Here is a 17,833-nt window from a genome sequence, read left to right as displayed (position 1 = left end):
AATATTATTTGAAATAATTTTGGTATCCAAACACTCCCTAGAACTTTTTGACCAACACAAAAATTCTTCCTAGAGATCAATTGATCATGAAAAGTCTTTGTCTTCTCCTTGTAAATTCGTGAGTTCTCATAGGCGTCATTGCGGATTTCCTCTAATTCTTGTAACTGCAATTTCCTTTGCTCTCTCGCATCATCCATCCGCATGTTTCATTGTTTCATCGCCCAATACGCCCTATGTTCCATCTCAACCGGAAGATGACAGGATTTGCCAAATATCAGACGATAAGGGGATATACCTATGGGAGTCTTGTAAGCTGTTCGATAAGCCTAAAGTGCATCATTGAGGCGCAGACTCCAATCCTTCCTATTTGGATTCACCGTCTTTTCAAGTATAGATTTGATTTCTTTATTGGAAATCTCAGCCTGCCCACTGGTTTGCGGATGATATGAAGTAGAAACACAATGGGTGACACCATATTTCTTCATCAATACCTCCACTACGCGATTACAAAAGTGGTTCTCACGATCACTAATAATTGCTCTTAGTGTACCAAACCTGACAAAAATGTTAGATTTGACAAAATCTACCACAACCTTAGCATTATCAATCCGAGTAGACTTAGCTTCGACCCATTTGGAAACGTAATCTACAGCAAGAAGAATATACACATGGCCAAAAGAGGAGGGAAATAGACCCACAAAATCGATACCCCATGTGTCGAATATTTCGCAAACAAGTATCGGAGTAAGGGACATTTGGTCTCTATATCCTAAATTACCTGTCTTTTGACAACTCTCACAAGTCTTACAAAACGTGTAAGAATCACGAAACAAAGTAGGCCAAAACAAACCACATTCTAAAACTTTACGGGCAGTCCTCTTGGGACCAAAATGTCCATTGCAAGCATATAAGTGACAAAAAGAGAGAACAGAAGGGATTTCCTCATCTAAAACACACTTGTGAATAACTTGGTCAGAGCAAAATTTCCACAAGTATGGTTCATCCCATACATAATATTTAGTATCATTTTTGATTTTATCCTTCTGAGCCCTAGATAAATCATTAGGCAACGTCTTAGTGACCAAATAATTCACTATATCTGCGTACCATGGAGTTAGCTTAGGAATGGCAAGGAGATGTTCATCTGGAAAATTATCTCTTAGAGGTGTAGGTGTCCCATTTATGACCAATCGACTGAGGTGATCTGCAACCACATTCTCAGCACCTTTTTTGTCCTGAATTTCTAAATCAAATTCTTGGAGTAGAAGAATCCACCGCAAGAGTCTTGACTTCGCCTCCTTCTTGGTGAGCAAGTACTTAAGCGCTGCATGATCAGAATAGACAATTACTTTAGTGCCAAGTAAGTATGAACAGAATTTTTCTAAAGCAAAAACTATAGCTAAAAGTTCTTTTTCCGTTGTCGAATAATTGCACTGAGTACTGTCCAAAGTTCTTGAAGCATAATAAATGACGTGAGACGCTCTCCCATTTTTTTGGCCAAGTACAATACCAACAGCATAATTACTTGCATCACACATGATTTCGAAAGGTAAACTCCAATTTGGCGGCTGGACAACTGGTGCTAAGGTCAATGATTCCTTGAGTGCATCAAAAGCAACTTTACAGGCTTCATCAAAATTAAACTCTACATCCTTTTGAAGTATTTGGCACAGAGGATGAGATATTTTAAAAAAATCGCTAATAAAGCGTCGGTAGAAACCTGCATGATCAAGAAAAGAACGAACTTCCCTCGCACTTGCAGGGTAATGTAAGCACTTAATGACTTCTACCTTAGCTTTATCTATTTCAATTCCTTTAGAGGACACCACATGTCCCAAAATTATGCCCTGATCTACCATAAAATGACATTTCTCATAGTTTAAAACAAGATTTGTCTCGATGCACCGTTCAAGTATCTTAGTGAGGTTAGCGAGACATGCATCAAAAGAATCACCATAGACCGTAAAATCATCCATGAACACTTCTATAATGTTTTCTACAAAGTCAGAAAATATACTAACCATACACCTCTAAAATGTAGCGGGGGCATTGCAAAGACCGAAGGGCATTTGTCGATATGCAAATGTACCAAATGGACAAGTGAAAGTAGTTTTCACTTGGTCCTCAGGTGCTACCGGAATTTGAAGAAAACCTGAAAAACCATCAAGGCAACAATAGTGAGATTTTCCTGCCAATCTTTCCAGCATTTGATCAATAAAGGGTCGTGGAAAATGGTCCTTTCGAGTTAAGGCATTCAATTTTCTGAAATCTGTGCAAACTCGCCATCCGTTTTGAACCCGGATGGGCATCAACTCGCCATTTGGATTTTCAACAACAGTTATTCCCGTCTTTTTGGGGACCACTAGTATAGGACTTACCCACCTACTATCCGAAATTGGATAAATTATACCTGCATCAAGAAGTTTTAAAACTTCTTTCTTTACTACCTCCATCATTGGTGGGTTTAGGTTACGTTGGGCCTATCTTGAACGTTTAGCGTCTTCTTCCAATAAGATTCTATGCATGCAAGTGGCTGGACTTAGTCTTTTGATATCCGCTAAAGTCCATTCTATTGCCTCCTTGTGATCTTTTAGCACCCAAATGAGTTTTTCTTCTTTTGGAGCGGTTAACTTGCAAGAAATAATCACTGGAAGTGTGTCTCCTTCCCCGAGGAATGCGTATTTTAGATGATTAGGTAATTGCTTCAATTCTAACTTCAGGGCTTGTACAATAGATGGTAAAAGTTTTGAATGTGACTATGACAATTCAACACAAGGCACTTCATACCTTACAGGTTTAAGAGAATCTAATTCAAAAATAGTTTTTTGCAATTCAAGTGAAATGTCAAACTTCCCTCTCATCTCTTGAATATACTCCCGATCAAGGCCACGAGTAAGAGCAACTTTCAAAGCATCATCATCCGTTAGTTCAAAAGTGTGCTACATCAAAGAGTTAATTACATCTATAACAAAGACTGAATGAGATTCATTAGGATATTTCACGGCGTCATAAATATTAAATTTTATAATATCGCCATCAAACTCCATAGTCAGTGTTCCAGAATAGACATCAATTTTGGTCCTAGAAGTTCTCAAAAATGGTCTTCCTAATAAAATTGGGGGTGAATTAGCAGAATTATCTTCCTCCATGTCAAGCACATAAAAGTCTGCAGGAAAAACCAATTTGTCTACTTGAACCAATATGTCTTCCAAAACCCCATCAGGATAAGCATTTGACCTATCAATAAGTTGAATTATTATACCTGTCTCTTTTAAAGGCCCGAGATTCAGCATGTTATAAATAGAACAAGGCATAACATTTATGGAAGCACCCAAATCCAACATTGCTTTCTCAATCCTAATATTTCCAATGTTGCAAGGAACAGTAAACATACCTGGGTCCTTACATTTTGGAGGTAACTTTCTCTGAAGCACTACTGAGATATTCTCCCCCAGATGAACTTTTTCATTTCCCTTCAATTTTTTCTTAGTAGTGCATAATTCTTTAAGAAACTTTGCATATCTAGGGATTTGCTTAATTGCATCTAAAAGGGGAATATTTACCTCAACCTTGCGAAAAGTTTCTAGAATCTCTTGCTCCTGCTCCTCTTTCTTTGATTTAGCAAATCGACTAAAAAATGGAAGAGGAGGTATTACCACTACTGGCGGGTCATCTTGGGAATTTTGTTGTGGCCTATCTTTAGGTTTGGGTTCCACTTCTTCTTTCTCAATAGCCTCCTCAATGGCCTGCTCAGAAATTCTCTTACTGGGTTCTAGCAACTCTTTGTCATTCCTCAATGTAATGGCACTTGCCTTTTGTTTTGGATTGATAATAGTTTGTGAGGCAAATTTCCTGAACCTTGAGACTCCCATCGATTAAATGCAGATACTAGTTGGCTCACTTGATTCTCCAGATTTTGAATACTAGCTCTCGTCTCCTGTTGAAATTGTTGTGCATTAGTAGCTAACGATTTAACAATTTCTTCAAGTGATGTACCTAATTTTGAAACCGGTTGCTGTTGTGAATTTGCAAGCCTAGGCTAATATTGTTGTTGGTGAAATCCCCGTGGCCTTAGGGCATAACTGAAATTTGGGTGATCCTTCCACCATAGATCGTAGGTGTTTGAATAAGGATCATAGCGCCTTTGAGGTAGGCCAGGAAATCCGCAAACTGCATTCACATATTCATTTGGATCATCTTGTAGTGTGGGACACATATCAGTCTGATGGCTAGAAGCATAGCAAATTCCACATGTTTTGGCTTGCTGAACCTGTCCTACAACTAACTTTTCCACTAAAGAGGTTAGAGAATCTAATCGCTGTTCAATAGAGGAAATACTCACCTCACTGACTTTTCTAGAAGCATAATCCTGTCGCTGACCAAATTGTTGACCATTGGCTGCCATATTTGAAATTATCCTTCTCGCTTCTGTTGGCGTTTTATTTACCAATGCTCCTCGAATGGCTGCATCAATGATTTTCCTGTTTGTTGCTGATAATCCCTCGTAAAAATGTTGAATGAGAAGTTGATCAGGGATTTGATAGTGAGGACATCTTGCATATAACTGTTTGAACCTTTCCCAATACTCGTGCAATGTCTCTCCATTAAATTGTCTAATCCCACAGATATCTTTCCTAATGCTTGCAGCTCGGGAAGCAGGAAAAAATTTCTCAAGAAATTGCTGCTTCATATCAGTCCACGTGGTAATTGATCCAGAGGGCAAATAATAGAGCCAATCCTTAGCTTTGTCGGCTAAAGAAAATGGAAATGCTCTTAATTTTATTTGCTCCTCTGTGACTCCTTGGGGCTTCATGGTTGAGCATGCCACATGAAATTCCTTGAGGTGTTTGTGAGGATCTTTACCTGCAAGTCCACGAAAAGAAGGAAGTAAGTGAATTAATCCAGATTTCAATTCGAATGGTACTTCTAAAACAGGATATGTTATGCAAAGAAGTTGCTGATTTAAATCTGGTGTAGCTAGCTCTCTCAAGGTTCTCTCGTCCACCATGGTTTCAATCTCCTCTTCAAATTCACTAGAAGGTTCAACCAAGTTAGATGACCTTACTTGTTGTTTAGTTTTCTTTTTCAGTATACGTTCTGTCTTCTCAATCTCAGGATCGTATTGCAACTCACCTATACGAGAAGATCGAGGCATAAACTAGCAACCGAATAAAAAAAATAAAAATAAAAATCAAAGAAAATAAATCAATAAGGCACCAATCCCAGGCAATGGCGCCAAAATTTGTTGGCTTGTCAAACCAGCAAAAATAAAAGTTCCTACTCTAATAACATGGATTTGAGTGTGGCGGTGAGTAGGGTCGTATCCACAGGGACTGGGTGATTTATTTCTTTGTGAAAAATGGGAGATTAGGAGAAATTAACTAAATAACTCACTTGAATAAAAATAAAGATAGTATCACAAAATTAAATAAAAGTAAACCAAGAATAGGCAATACTCTAGTCGAAGGTCTAATTTCCACTTTGGTTCATTTAATTGATCATCGATGCAAAGGTGAAATCACTTATTCATAAATAAACTGGTTATGGTTGTCAACAAGCTCTGACAACCTGTCTCTCCTTACTGTTTCGATAACCACAACACGCTCTGTGACTATTTTTCTTGCCAATTAAGCAATCCTAAACAAGCTCTTAGGATTTAACCTATTAACAGCATTAATAAATAGAGAAGCTACCAATTCTAACCAACAAACACACAAGTTCGGTTCATTTAAGTTCGATTATATATTCCCGTGACATAAATTCGAAAGCCTCTTTTACAATCAAATTATATCACTCGCCACAAATACTAAAACCATCAAATAATTATGGATTTGATATTTTAGATGGCAATAGACTATTTCGCTAATTAAATATTGATCAGATATCTAACTATTGAAAATAGTCATAATCATGAATGAACAGAGAATATATAAATACTCATAAATAAATGAAGCAAACAAATCAAATTAGATCTCACAGTATAGTCGAACCAAAGCTTCAATTAACCTTCAACTAGAAAAGAAATTAGCCGCTCCTCATGATGGATTCGCGACCAAGACTAAGTAATGGTTTTCTTATTTTTTTTGTTTTCGAAGAGGGAAAAAGGAAAAAGAATCAGAGATAGAGCCCATGTCTGTTTTCTCCCCTATTAATAAGGATGAGATCCCCTTTTCCTACAAGGACTCCTACTTAAGCTAAACTAACCAACCAAGACCTATCAATTGGTTTCCAAATAAATTACATTGAGTCATAGCCCCTCAAGATCTCCAATCCCGTGACAAATGTGTAAAACCATGGGATTCAACCGGCTTCTTGATCAATTGACAGATTGATCTCATGTCCTACGAACTCTTGATTGCCTTGTCAAATAAGGCGTGGGCACGCTTAACAGACTGGAGTCTACTGGACATAGATCTTTAGAAGTACCACTTCGCGTTTGACAAAGCGTGGGCACGCTTAACAAGACATCTTCTGGAAAGTCGACTTTTAATGCGCCTTTTACTTCATTCTCACCAACAATTCCTAAAAACAACACCAAAATTCAAATATGAGTGAAATATATCGATTTACGCCATATTTTAACAAAATAAAGGGGAAAATATTCACCAATTATATGCACAATTAGCCACTTAACAGTTATGTCTCACATTGGTTCGAGAAATGGAGAAAGAGTGGTTAATATATAAGTAATAGCTCAAGACAGCAATTTTTGATAGGGAAACACATCTCGAGAGAGTCCACCAAAGAGTCCAATATATAAATCAAAAACCCAACTCTGACCTAAAAGTTTAAGCTACTAGGTCTTGGGTTTTTATTTACATATTAACCGCTCTTTCTCCATCTATCGGACCAATATGGGACATAAAACTTTACTCATGAACCTAACAGATTTGAGTAGTTGAAATCTTTCAATCTTTTATTGGTGACGAGCATCTTTTTTGTTATATTCTGGCTAAGATTTTGTGATGTCACGTTTGTACAGTGCAAAAAATGGATATGTCTTTCACTTAGCAACTCGATTTTTTTTTTTTTTTTTTTTTGGCTTAACCGTCAGGTACAAATACACAGAACTTCAGAAGGGGATGTACCGGCTTGATCCAGGACTTCACCAACTGCAAGAGACACTGTAGATATATTAAAACAGCATGTGTAGACTCCAAATGTTAACTGTAGACACTAGCAATTGTTTATAGTCGGCATTGATTGCAAATTCTCTTTAAACTGAAGTGTTCAACCTATAATTTATACTCCGATCGCTGTGCCAGTGGTGCCACTTTCGGCCGCCATTACTTTCATTCACAAAATTTCACCAAAATTCAACTTTCCACTCAATTTTTTTATGTAGAATCCGATTTTGGATATTAGTTTTTACAAAAAAAAAATAATAAAAGTGGGTGAGAATAGAAAAAACACTGGTGGGTAAAGTATGTGAGAAATATATCAAGTTGTATCTTATCAGTTGTAGGTTGGAAGTTGAATCTAAACTATATAAAGAGTAATCTTAAATTTATACTCACACTTTGGGTCCCGCAACAATTTTCTTTGAGATCCCAATGCCATACTCATTGATTTAGTCGCATTCAAAAGTTTTGTTTTTGCCGTGTTTTAAGAGTCAAGCATAGCGATAATGTCTGGCACATAAGAGCCTATTGAAATTGTACTTTTGGGAAGCTGTTGTACTTTTTTAAGATTTAACATATGTGAGGCAAAGAAATGATTGAAAAAAATATGTTGAAAAAATATTTTGAAAAATGCCTCTCAAAACTCTACCTATCACTGATTCTAAATATTTGAGGAACCTTTCAAAATCATACAGCTAATACTATTGGCTTTTAAAACATCCCTTACAAATTCTATGCTCCCCAATTTTTTCTATTTTTCAAATACTTTTCTTTATTTTTTGCACAAACTAAAATGAAAATCAGATTCTATGCGAAAACTGAGTAAGGAATTGAATTTTGATGAAATTCTATAATTGAAAGTGTTGGTGGCCGATGCTGCCACCACTAGCACTACGGCGGGAGGCAGCCATGGAATCTACATTCTTAGTTTGTTAAATAGGACGAAGAAGAAGAAATGGTGAGGTGCCTTTTTCCCTTTTTCCTTTTGATCCTTTTGATTTTTTTTTCTCTAAAGTTTGTGGGGCATAAGATGCCCGTAATTTTTTTTTCTAACAAATATATGAGCAGAAATGAGTTGAGGGATTAAAAATGTGTCATTTTCATTTGTATGAGATGAAAAAATATTATTTTATATATGAGGGACCTAATAGGTACAAATCCAATGCGTGGAGGATTATTTGTATGATTTTTTTTTTTTTAACATCAACAATGATTGGAGACCTTTTCTTTCCGGATGGTCAAGAAACCATGTCCAGGCGAAGTCCAATTTGTTCCATGACTACTAATATTTCATGTAACTTGTAGTTTAATCACTGGGTCCTTCCATTTTCCAGAGGAGGCCTCTTAGTGTCCTATCCATTATTAGGTCTGTGATTTAAATTCAGTGTACAGTTAAGGTTCAAAAGGTGTTGGAGAGAAATGGGAGGGATGAAAAGAAAAGTTGCAAGTTGTAGTTTCATAGGGTAGTATTTGGATTTTAAAAAAAAGGGGTAGTATTTGGATTTGTATTAATTAATGTAGGCTCTTCTCATATTGTATCCAAGAACATAAATATTTTACATTTTATGGGACATAAGTTCTTTCAACCCACCACTTGTTTTAATAGTCAATTACTAATAATTCGAATTAACTCTTGATGATAAATAAATAGTGAAAGATAAATTGAAAATTTATATCACTATATTAACTATTGTATACATGATGCCATATTACAACACAATGCATCCAAAGAACGTAATTAACCTATTTTTTTTATTGGATTTCTTCTTTTTTTTTTCAGTGCAGAGAAGATTCCAAATTTTACAATGAGTAATGGGGAAAGAAAATATTTTAGAGTCAAATTAAAGACTTCACGATGAATGACTTGAAAATATGTCCTTCCAATAATGCACTAGTCCAACAAATATTATTGAGCCAGTTAATTTTGTGGGCATTATTCAGGACATTATAAGGCTAATAATCAGCACATTACTGTTGACTGACAACGTTTGCTTCATGAATAGACTTTCCGATATGTTGGATGGAACAAGTTGACAGGGTCCCAAATAATGACGGCTTGCCAATACTGGATAAGAATGATGAGTTCAAGCAGCCAACTCTTTGCTATAAGAATCAATAATAGAACTAGATTTTTTTGCCCTTTTTAGCAAGAAAGTGATGAGATTTAAGAAGTAAGGGGGAAAAAGGGAGAATTGAAATCATGATCTCTAATTTTTTAAGTTCAAATTTCAGTCATTAGATTAAAACCTCCTCCACCATGACAACTCTTTTCTTTACCATTTTCCAGTTAAGAAATGTTGCCCTCATGAACCAGTTGCATGTCTATTAGTTACGATTATGACAGTTCGCGTAACTAGTGACTTAATATGGTATTATTTGGATGAAACTTTGTGTTGGTTAATATAAGCTCTAATAGTGACATAATATCCATCTAAAGAACATAATTCACCTATTTTTGACTGGAAATGTATCCCTTTCAAATTTCAACCATGCTCTGTCCAACAAGTTATTATGCCAATTGGTTAATCTGGATCATATTATTATGGACATTATTACTCATAATCGGCAAATTTCCATTAACTAACAGCGCTTGCTTCATAAAGATGTTCCATTATGGTGTACGGGACTACTTATTCGGGTTTAAAACTAATGACCAATTTCAAATGCTGGAAAGAATGATTAAGCTAACTAGAATTTCTTCTTTTTTTTTTTACAAGGGAAGGATGAGATTTAAAAAATGAAATAGATAAATCAACGAAAAAATAAAAAATTTAACTATAATAATTAACCAATACTTTTTCACAAAATCCTAATCCTAGACTTAAATTAGTTCACTATGGTCATGAATAAACCAAAAATTCACGAAATACAAGGATAAAGATAAAGAGCAAGTAAAACGTCTCTAATCTTCATCTGTATTACTCTTTCATCCTTGTCCACCTTCATCTTGAACTCTCCAGGGGATAGATGTAAAAGATACGAGCTAAGGAATTGCACAATGTTTCCCCCTCTCCTTCTCTCCTTCCCCCCCCCCCCCCCAAAAAAAATTAAAAACGTCCTAATATATCCTATTTATATTATCCTAAATTCTAAGTTAATATACATAAGGATTAGGTTTTTGAAAACTGAATAAACCTGAGTCCGCTTAGAAATCCGATGAAGTCCTACACAGTGTCCTTCATGAAGTCCGGCGCCAATCATTGCCTAATGTGAAATTTGAAGAAACTTCAGAAGATGTCCGGCCCAATGTCCCTTCTGAAGTCCAGTGCCGGTCTTCCATTTGGAACTCAAGTTTTGCGTGTGATTTCAGTTAGAACTAAAAATAAGACTAAATTAACAATTTCTATCCACATTAAAGTTCAAATAAATCAATTAAAACATTAAACACTCATATAAAATGAGTGCAAAATTCTAACCAACAACACTATGAATCCAAAGAACATAATTAACCAATTTTTGATCGATTTTTTTTTGGTTAAGAGGAGATTCCAAACTCAATAAGGAGTAATAAGAAAAAGGAAAGGTTTGAGAGTCAAACTAAAAACTTCATAATCACCTGAGAATATATTCTTTCAATAATAAACTAGTCCAATAGTGTTGAATTAATTGTTGCGGACATTGTTCAGGACATTATAAGGCTAATAATCAGCACGCTACCGTTGACCAACAACCACGTTTCCTTCATGAATAGACTTTTCAATATGGTGGAGGGAGCAAGTCGTCCGGGTCTCAAATAATGACGGCTTGCCAAAACTGCATAACAATCAAGAACTAAAATAGTCTGCTCTTTACTATAGGACTATAAGAATCAATAATAGAACTAGAATTTTTTTTCTTTCTAGCAAGGAAAAAAAGGAATTTAAGAAACGATGAGGAAAAAAGGAGAATTGAACTCAAGACCTCCAATTTCTGAGGTTTCAAATTTAGTCAATAGATTAAAACCTCTTTAGCCGTGACAACTCATTTATTTACCTTTTTTAAGTTAATAAATCTTCCTCTCATGAAACCTCAACCACTTGCATACCTGCAAGTAATAGTTACGATTATGATAGTTCATGTAACCAGTGGTTTCATACGGTATTATTTGAATGAAACTTTGCGTTAGTTAATGTAGGTTCTAAAGAACATAATTTCCCTACTTTTGACAGGAAATGTGTCCTTTTCAACCATGACCGGTCCGACAGCTCCTACTTTTGGTTCAGTCGTTGGTGTATCGTACACATATGTCCCTGCATGTAGCTTCATAACATCTTAAGCTGTATAGGCTGTCAGGTTCTAAGAAATAAAAAAATATTTTGGCTACAAAATAGTTTGAATGCTAAGCAACGGAATGTAATATGAAAATACAAATTGTTGCAATGGTCCCTAACATTTTTTCAATTTAAAGATTGATTGTTTGAAGGAGTATCAGTCGAGGGAGGCAATTATTAATAGTTATATTTGTTTTGACATTGCAATTTAGGGACTACACTAAAAAAAACTAATATTTCTAATGCATTTCATAGAATTTTTTGTACTTGAGGATCAGCAATTGCAAATTTTTGTGGTAGGTTCTTAAATAAAGTAATAACCTTTTAATAAACTGATTAACCTGCTAAGAATATGAGAAGTTTTGCCAAAATGTAATAAAGTTTATTAAAAATTGGCAAGTGTTGCTAAAATATTGGTACTTTTCACTAATAAAGGAATAACTTTTTTCTGTTAAGAGTCCTAGGACTATATGTTTTTTTTTTTTAAAAAAAATCAATGGTAAAGAGTCCTGGGATTTGTAAGTCAATTAACATGATTTGGAACGTCTCCTTAAGAAACTACTAAGATTGTCTTCCAAAAAGGTAGGGCAAATGAGCTAAGGGAAGCTCAACATTGACTAGACCAAATGTTATGGCTGGGCACATCCTCTTGCCCGTCCCAAATGGAATATATTCAAACTGATAGCCAGTGTACTCGACTGATTTTTGCTCGAATCTCTCTGGTTTGAAGCTTTCTGGATCATCCCAATAAATAGGATTTCTCCCCATTGCCCAGACATTAACCATAATTTGTGATTTTCAAGGAGGGGAAAAAATCAGCAGCAACAAAGCCACCTGCTAAGGTGACTGACTTCTTCAAAAACTCGATCATCGTTTCATTGTTCTTCAATATCCCCCAAAAGCTGCTCGGCAGGTCATTGAACTTGTATACACTAAAAACTTATGTGTAATATTTACCGCTTTCCCTGAAGAAAAGAGAATTGATTCCATCAGTTTTGCGATTTCAGCATTTCTAATAAAACTGAATGATCGGACTCTCTTGCCGCTAAGAAGCTCCATCAGGCATATTTTACGCATTTGCCTCCAGTGATCGCCGTAAGGAGTAAAGGCAAGATCTTGTAGATCATAGCACAAGATAGTGGTGGCTAGTCGCGGTGGCCTGTCTGCAAAGCTTGGATCATGAGTTACTAGAACCTCTTTCGCCATCTCGGCTGAAGATACAACCACTGTAGAAACTTCACCAAGTTGAACGTGCATGATTCGTCCATATTTTATGGCCAAATCTCGGAGAACATGGTGTGGAGCTCCACCAATCAAGTTGTGCAGGTTCCCAATTAGAGGAATTTTTATTGGAACTGGTGGAAGATTTCCAGCCAAGTTAGATATATGTGTGTCAAATTCTTCGATACCATAAATAGGAACAAGAAGAGAAGAAGCAGACTAGGGAAGCTCAAAGGTAAAGGAAGAAACTCAAGTTCCATTCTGGAAATTTGAAATGATATAGAAAGATATCTTTTGGTGCCTGACATCACTTGATTATTTGTGTATATATATACCTGAAAATGCTCTAAAGCTTATCCATGTTGCCTGACCTAAAAATATGTTTTAGCAGTTTTCTTTCCTTTGGGTCGTAATCCCAATAATTCGATTAAGCCGCCGCCAGTTTTGAATCTTCCAGAGCCCACCTTCGCTTTACTAGCACTATATGTGATATTATTGATGGTCAATCTGCCTGACCTTAGGAGGAATGGTAAAGGCTAAACAAGGCAAATACCTGGGACTTCCAATGGTAGTTTCAAGGTCTAAAGAGCAGATCTTTGGCTTTGTGAGGGACAATATTAGAAACAGATGCCAGAATTGGAAAAACAAATTTCTGAGTCCAGCAGGTAAGGAAGTGCTACTGAATGCAGTTGTAATGGCAATGCCTACATACGTGATGTCTTGTTTTAAGCTGTCCAGAAGGTTGTGCAAGGATATCCGTGCTTTGATGGCCAACTTTTGGTGGGGTGAAGCTAATGGCAAGAATAAAATGCACTGGTTGTCTTGGGAAAGATTGGCAATGGCCAAAAGTGCAGGAGGTATAGGATTTAAGGATATTGAAGCTTTCAATCAAGCGCTGTTAGGAAAACAAGTTTGGAGGATACTTACTAAACCAAATCTGTTGGTTAGTAAGGTGTTGAAATCCAGATATTCTCCACAGGAATCCATTCTGCAGTGCAACATCTCCAAAAATGCATCCTGGATTTGGCAAGGACTCATGGGGGCAAGAAGTTTAATCACTGCTGGAATGATTAGAAGGATAGGAAATGGAAGGAGTACAAATATCTGGAGACACAAGTGGATCCCAGACTCTGAAACAGGGAAACCAACTACTAGTCGAGGGAATCATTGTGAGTTGGAAAAGGTAGAGGAGCTTATTAGTCAGCATAGGTGGAACAGAAATATTATATTCAGATATTTCAATAGAAGTGATGCTCAAAAAATTCTAGCTATTCCTCTGAGCCTGGCTGATAGGGAGGATAGCTTCTACTGGCAACCAAAGGAGGGAGGGGCGTACACTGTAAATTCTGGATATAAGTTTCTGATGAAGCAACACAGAAAGAGAGATAGGTGCAGGCAGGAAGGAGCTAGCTCTAGCTATACAGTAAGTGATTCGCATTTAGCTCAGATGTGGAATACACTTTGGAGGTTAAACATCAAGCATAAAATCAAGTTTTTCATATGGAAATGTATTCAAGGTGCTCTGCCTGTGAAAGCAGCAGTGTATAGACGAACGGGGGTGGGGGATCCGATATGTAAGAGGTGTGGAACAGCACAGGAAACAGTTGAACATCTTCTGCTGACTTGCCCCCACACAGAAAACATATGGAAGGCTTCTCCCATTCAGTGGGATGGAGCAAAGGAGCAGCAGGGAGATTTCAAAAGGTGGTGGCTAAGAATCTCAGAAGCAAGGCACAGGACAGAAGGGATGGAACACATTGGTTTAACTGCGAACATCCTGTGGCAGGTATGGAAAGAAAGAAACAAAAGAGAATTTGAGAACACTATCGTTGATCCTCCCTTCAAATCTATAAGGAAAGCACATTCTGAGTGGCTAGAGCAGCTGCAGCTAGAGTACAAGGGGCAAGGAGAGAGCACAGAAGAAACAGCCTTTAGGCAAGAAACTCAGGATCAGAGTTATGTAAAGGAAGGAGAAGTGCTAATGGAGGTGTCTACAACCATGAAACAAGGGCAGCTATTCATGGGAATTGGAGTCACAGTTAAGGTTTTTGCAAGCAATACGATGATAGGGTGGGTAATGAAAGACATCAGCTCTGGAAACAAACTCCTAGATGAAGCTCAGGCGCTGAAACTTGTGTTGTGTAAAGCAGTGCATCGTAAGTGGAGCAATATTAAGCTGAGAGTTGGTAACAAAGAACTGTGGAGACAATTAAAACACCAGAGTCCAGCGGACAGCAGAATGGCAACAGTACTTGAAGACATCTCTCAGTTACAGAGATTGTTTCGCATGTGCTCTTTTGGATTGAATAGGGAAGAAGAAATGATAGTCAGTAAAAAAATGAGTGTTGATGCTTTAAGCATTATTGTGGATGAGGAGCGACAGCTTCCTCAGTGTCTTTGAACACTAGTGTGTACAGTTCGATCGAGCCGTTGCTCGTATTTGTAATTTTTTACCTTTAAAGCAATGAAATCATCTTATCGTTTCGACAAAAAAAAAAATACAGAATTGGGATAGTTATAGAAACTTCCCAAAGTTTTCTAATAATATTAATTGGTACCCTTCTTAAAATACTATTATCCTCTCTTGTCATCCAAAGTCAACATTGCAACACACAAATTGACACTTGTATCCTTAGTGCTTTAGGCTTGCTTCGGGAAAGTTTTTCTCACTGAAAAATTTGTCATGTTTGTTTTCCTCTTTCTTTTCTTTTTTTTTTTCCAGCAAAAAGTTGTCCCTAATCTTTAACAAAAAGTTTTAGAAATGTTGGCACCATTTTAGGAGGCTGTATGTTTGAAGTTGAAAATTGTTAATGCCAATCAACTTATCACATTGGCTGGATTCACCTCATTAATTTCTTTGGCGTCATATCTTGGTAGAATCTACAAATTGCTGTAGCAGGAGTAGAGCTTACCTTCCCTTTTACTTTGTTTTGGCCCAAAACATTTCGATTGTGGCCTTACAAATAAAGCCACAACATTTCACTCCAAGGTTGAAAGATGTTGACATCTATGGTTGTCAACAGTCCAGATTTGGACTCCAACCTGGTCCGGACATGATAGTTTTTTTCGAGTACAGATTGAGAAATAATTCTGTTATTTGGATCCAAACTGTACCCGTTTACTCTAACAAAAAAAGCGGGTCTGATACGAAATATAGGATTCCGATCCAAATCTAGATAATACATTAATAATTATAAAATATAAATATTTTTAAATACATTAATAATTCTTTTACCAATTTAACAAATCCAAATCTTACAATCCACCCAACCGCACATCTCTCTCTCTTCTCTCTTGGTCCACCCACACATCTTTCCTGAACCTTATTTTTGTTGGACCTTATTTTTTTCGAATAAATCTGAACCCGACCCAAGACTTGTCGAACCCCAGTTCCGGGAGCCTCAACACAAAATCCATCAAATAGGCGGGTCGGGTCCGGAACTAGTACATTATAACTTGTTCATAGGGGTGGCAATGGGACCCCTCCCCCACCCCCCGCCCCGTTGCCTATTAATTCCCCCCTCCCGCCCCGTCCCCCGCCCCCCGCTTGCCCTGCCCCACCCCGTTTCCCCCGCGGAGGCACCCGTGGAGTTAAAAAAAATTTATTATATAATTTCATTATAATTAAATTTGAGCAAATAATCAAATACTAAAATATCAACATATCACCAAATTATTATTCATTGTAACTTCACAATTGAAACTCATAAAAATAATTAAACAAAAGTTATTTGAATACAATTTAATATGATAAAACAAATATAACTAAAATAATCAAGTTTTTACTTTTGATACAAATACAACCACTAAATTATTATTGTATTTTTTTAGAAAAAAGTGTTATTGTATTAAGTGTAGTTAGAAATTTAATATAAATGTATTAATAAATTTAGTATAAGTAATTAATAATTTTTATTAATAGACATGTATAATTAGTAGTATAATTAATAATATCATTATATATATAATTATGCACATATATATATCTTTTTTTTTTCAAATGGGTGACAGGGCAGGGGGTGGGGCGGGGGAGTATACCCCCGGACCGTTTCTACCGCCCCGTTTCTAAACGGGAGGAAAAATTCCCCCCCCCGCCCCCGCCCCACCCCTCACCCCAATAGATCCCCGCGGGCACCCGCACCCGTTGCCATCCCAACTTGTTCAGGTCCAAAATTTTTAAATCTGGCCTGAACCCGACCCGTTGACAAGCCTATTGACATCCCTCTTAAACTTGAAAAGGTCATACTTATGCTCTCCAATTCTTAATTTTGTACTTTTCAAATGTATTCATCAATGTTCAATTTGTTCAATCCGCAAGTCTATACAGTTCCAGCCACGTAAGTAACCTTTGCTATTGCAATTATAACGTGCTTGATAGTTGATAGTTGATGTTGTTGTATTTTGTTGCATTACACTTGCATCCCTTGCATATTTTTTCCTTGGATTTCTAACATCTTATTACTCCTAAAAAAATTCTAATGAATTAACAAGTAAGAAACAAGAAGGGCAATTATGACATGAAAAATATGTTCTCTACTTTTATGTCTTCCTTTTCTCATAGGGGCTGAATTTAACATGTACACAACATTTAGTTAGGGTAGAACAATGAGATTTCTAGAAGTTTAGGTCCCCAAATAGTTTAGATATAAACATGTATGCATATTCATCCAAGCTCTAAAGTATTAACTTAGATAGAAGGTTTTCTACACTCAATTGACACATGACATCATAATTATGTGACATTTGTTAATTATTTTTATTAAATATATGAACCATGAAAAAGTTTGAAAGAAAATAAAAAAAGAACCAAGAAGCACAATGTACTAACCTTTTAAAATGGACATAAAATATATGTATATATATTTTGACAGAGGATCGGGGTATTCGTCAGTACATTTAAATCATACTTAGCTACACTCACATTTAATGCACACTTTAGACATCTTTCCACATTAGTCTAACTTTTGCCAAAGACTTAATGTGATGCCCCCACTTCTCCCTAGGGCGAACCCTAGGGTATCCGCGGAACGCCTGCCCAACTCTTGTCGGGGCTCACTACAATCTATAATTCAAAAGCTAGAAATACTTTGAATAATTTCAATATACATTTAAAGTACTCCAAAATATTTCATATTTAAAATTAGATAACCTTCAAACTTAATTAAAACTTAAATACAACCCAAAAAAATATGTACTGCAGTCATTTGCTATAACACAACTTAAAGTCTCCAAAAGAAAACA

General features: G+C 36.4%; 2 protein-coding genes and 1 pseudogene across 2 annotated transcripts; all 3 read right to left on the bottom strand.

Moving 5' to 3' along the window:
* Positions 1 to 2,939: 2,939 nt before the first annotated feature.
* On the bottom strand, positions 2,940 to 3,872 carry LOC113704771 (uncharacterized). The gene has a single exon (XM_027226645.1). The coding sequence runs from the start codon at positions 3,870 to 3,872 to the stop codon at positions 2,940 to 2,942; it is 933 nt and encodes a 310-aa protein (XP_027082446.1).
* A 167-nt stretch (positions 3,873 to 4,039) lies between these two features.
* On the bottom strand, positions 4,040 to 5,155 carry LOC113704770 (uncharacterized). Its single transcript, XM_027226644.1, has one exon. The coding sequence runs from the start codon at positions 5,153 to 5,155 to the stop codon at positions 4,040 to 4,042; it is 1,116 nt and encodes a 371-aa protein (XP_027082445.1).
* Positions 5,156 to 12,149: 6,994 nt separating this feature from the next.
* On the bottom strand, positions 12,150 to 12,900 carry LOC140012777 (cytochrome P450 71D7-like; annotated as a pseudogene).
* Between the last annotated feature and the right edge of the window lie 4,933 nt (positions 12,901 to 17,833).

Source organism: Coffea arabica, chromosome 8e (assembly GCF_036785885.1).
Source record: "Coffea arabica cultivar ET-39 chromosome 8e, Coffea Arabica ET-39 HiFi, whole genome shotgun sequence".
Classification (NCBI taxonomy): Eukaryota; Viridiplantae; Streptophyta; class Magnoliopsida; order Gentianales; family Rubiaceae; genus Coffea; species Coffea arabica.
This window is presented reverse-complemented; position numbering and strand designations above follow the sequence as displayed.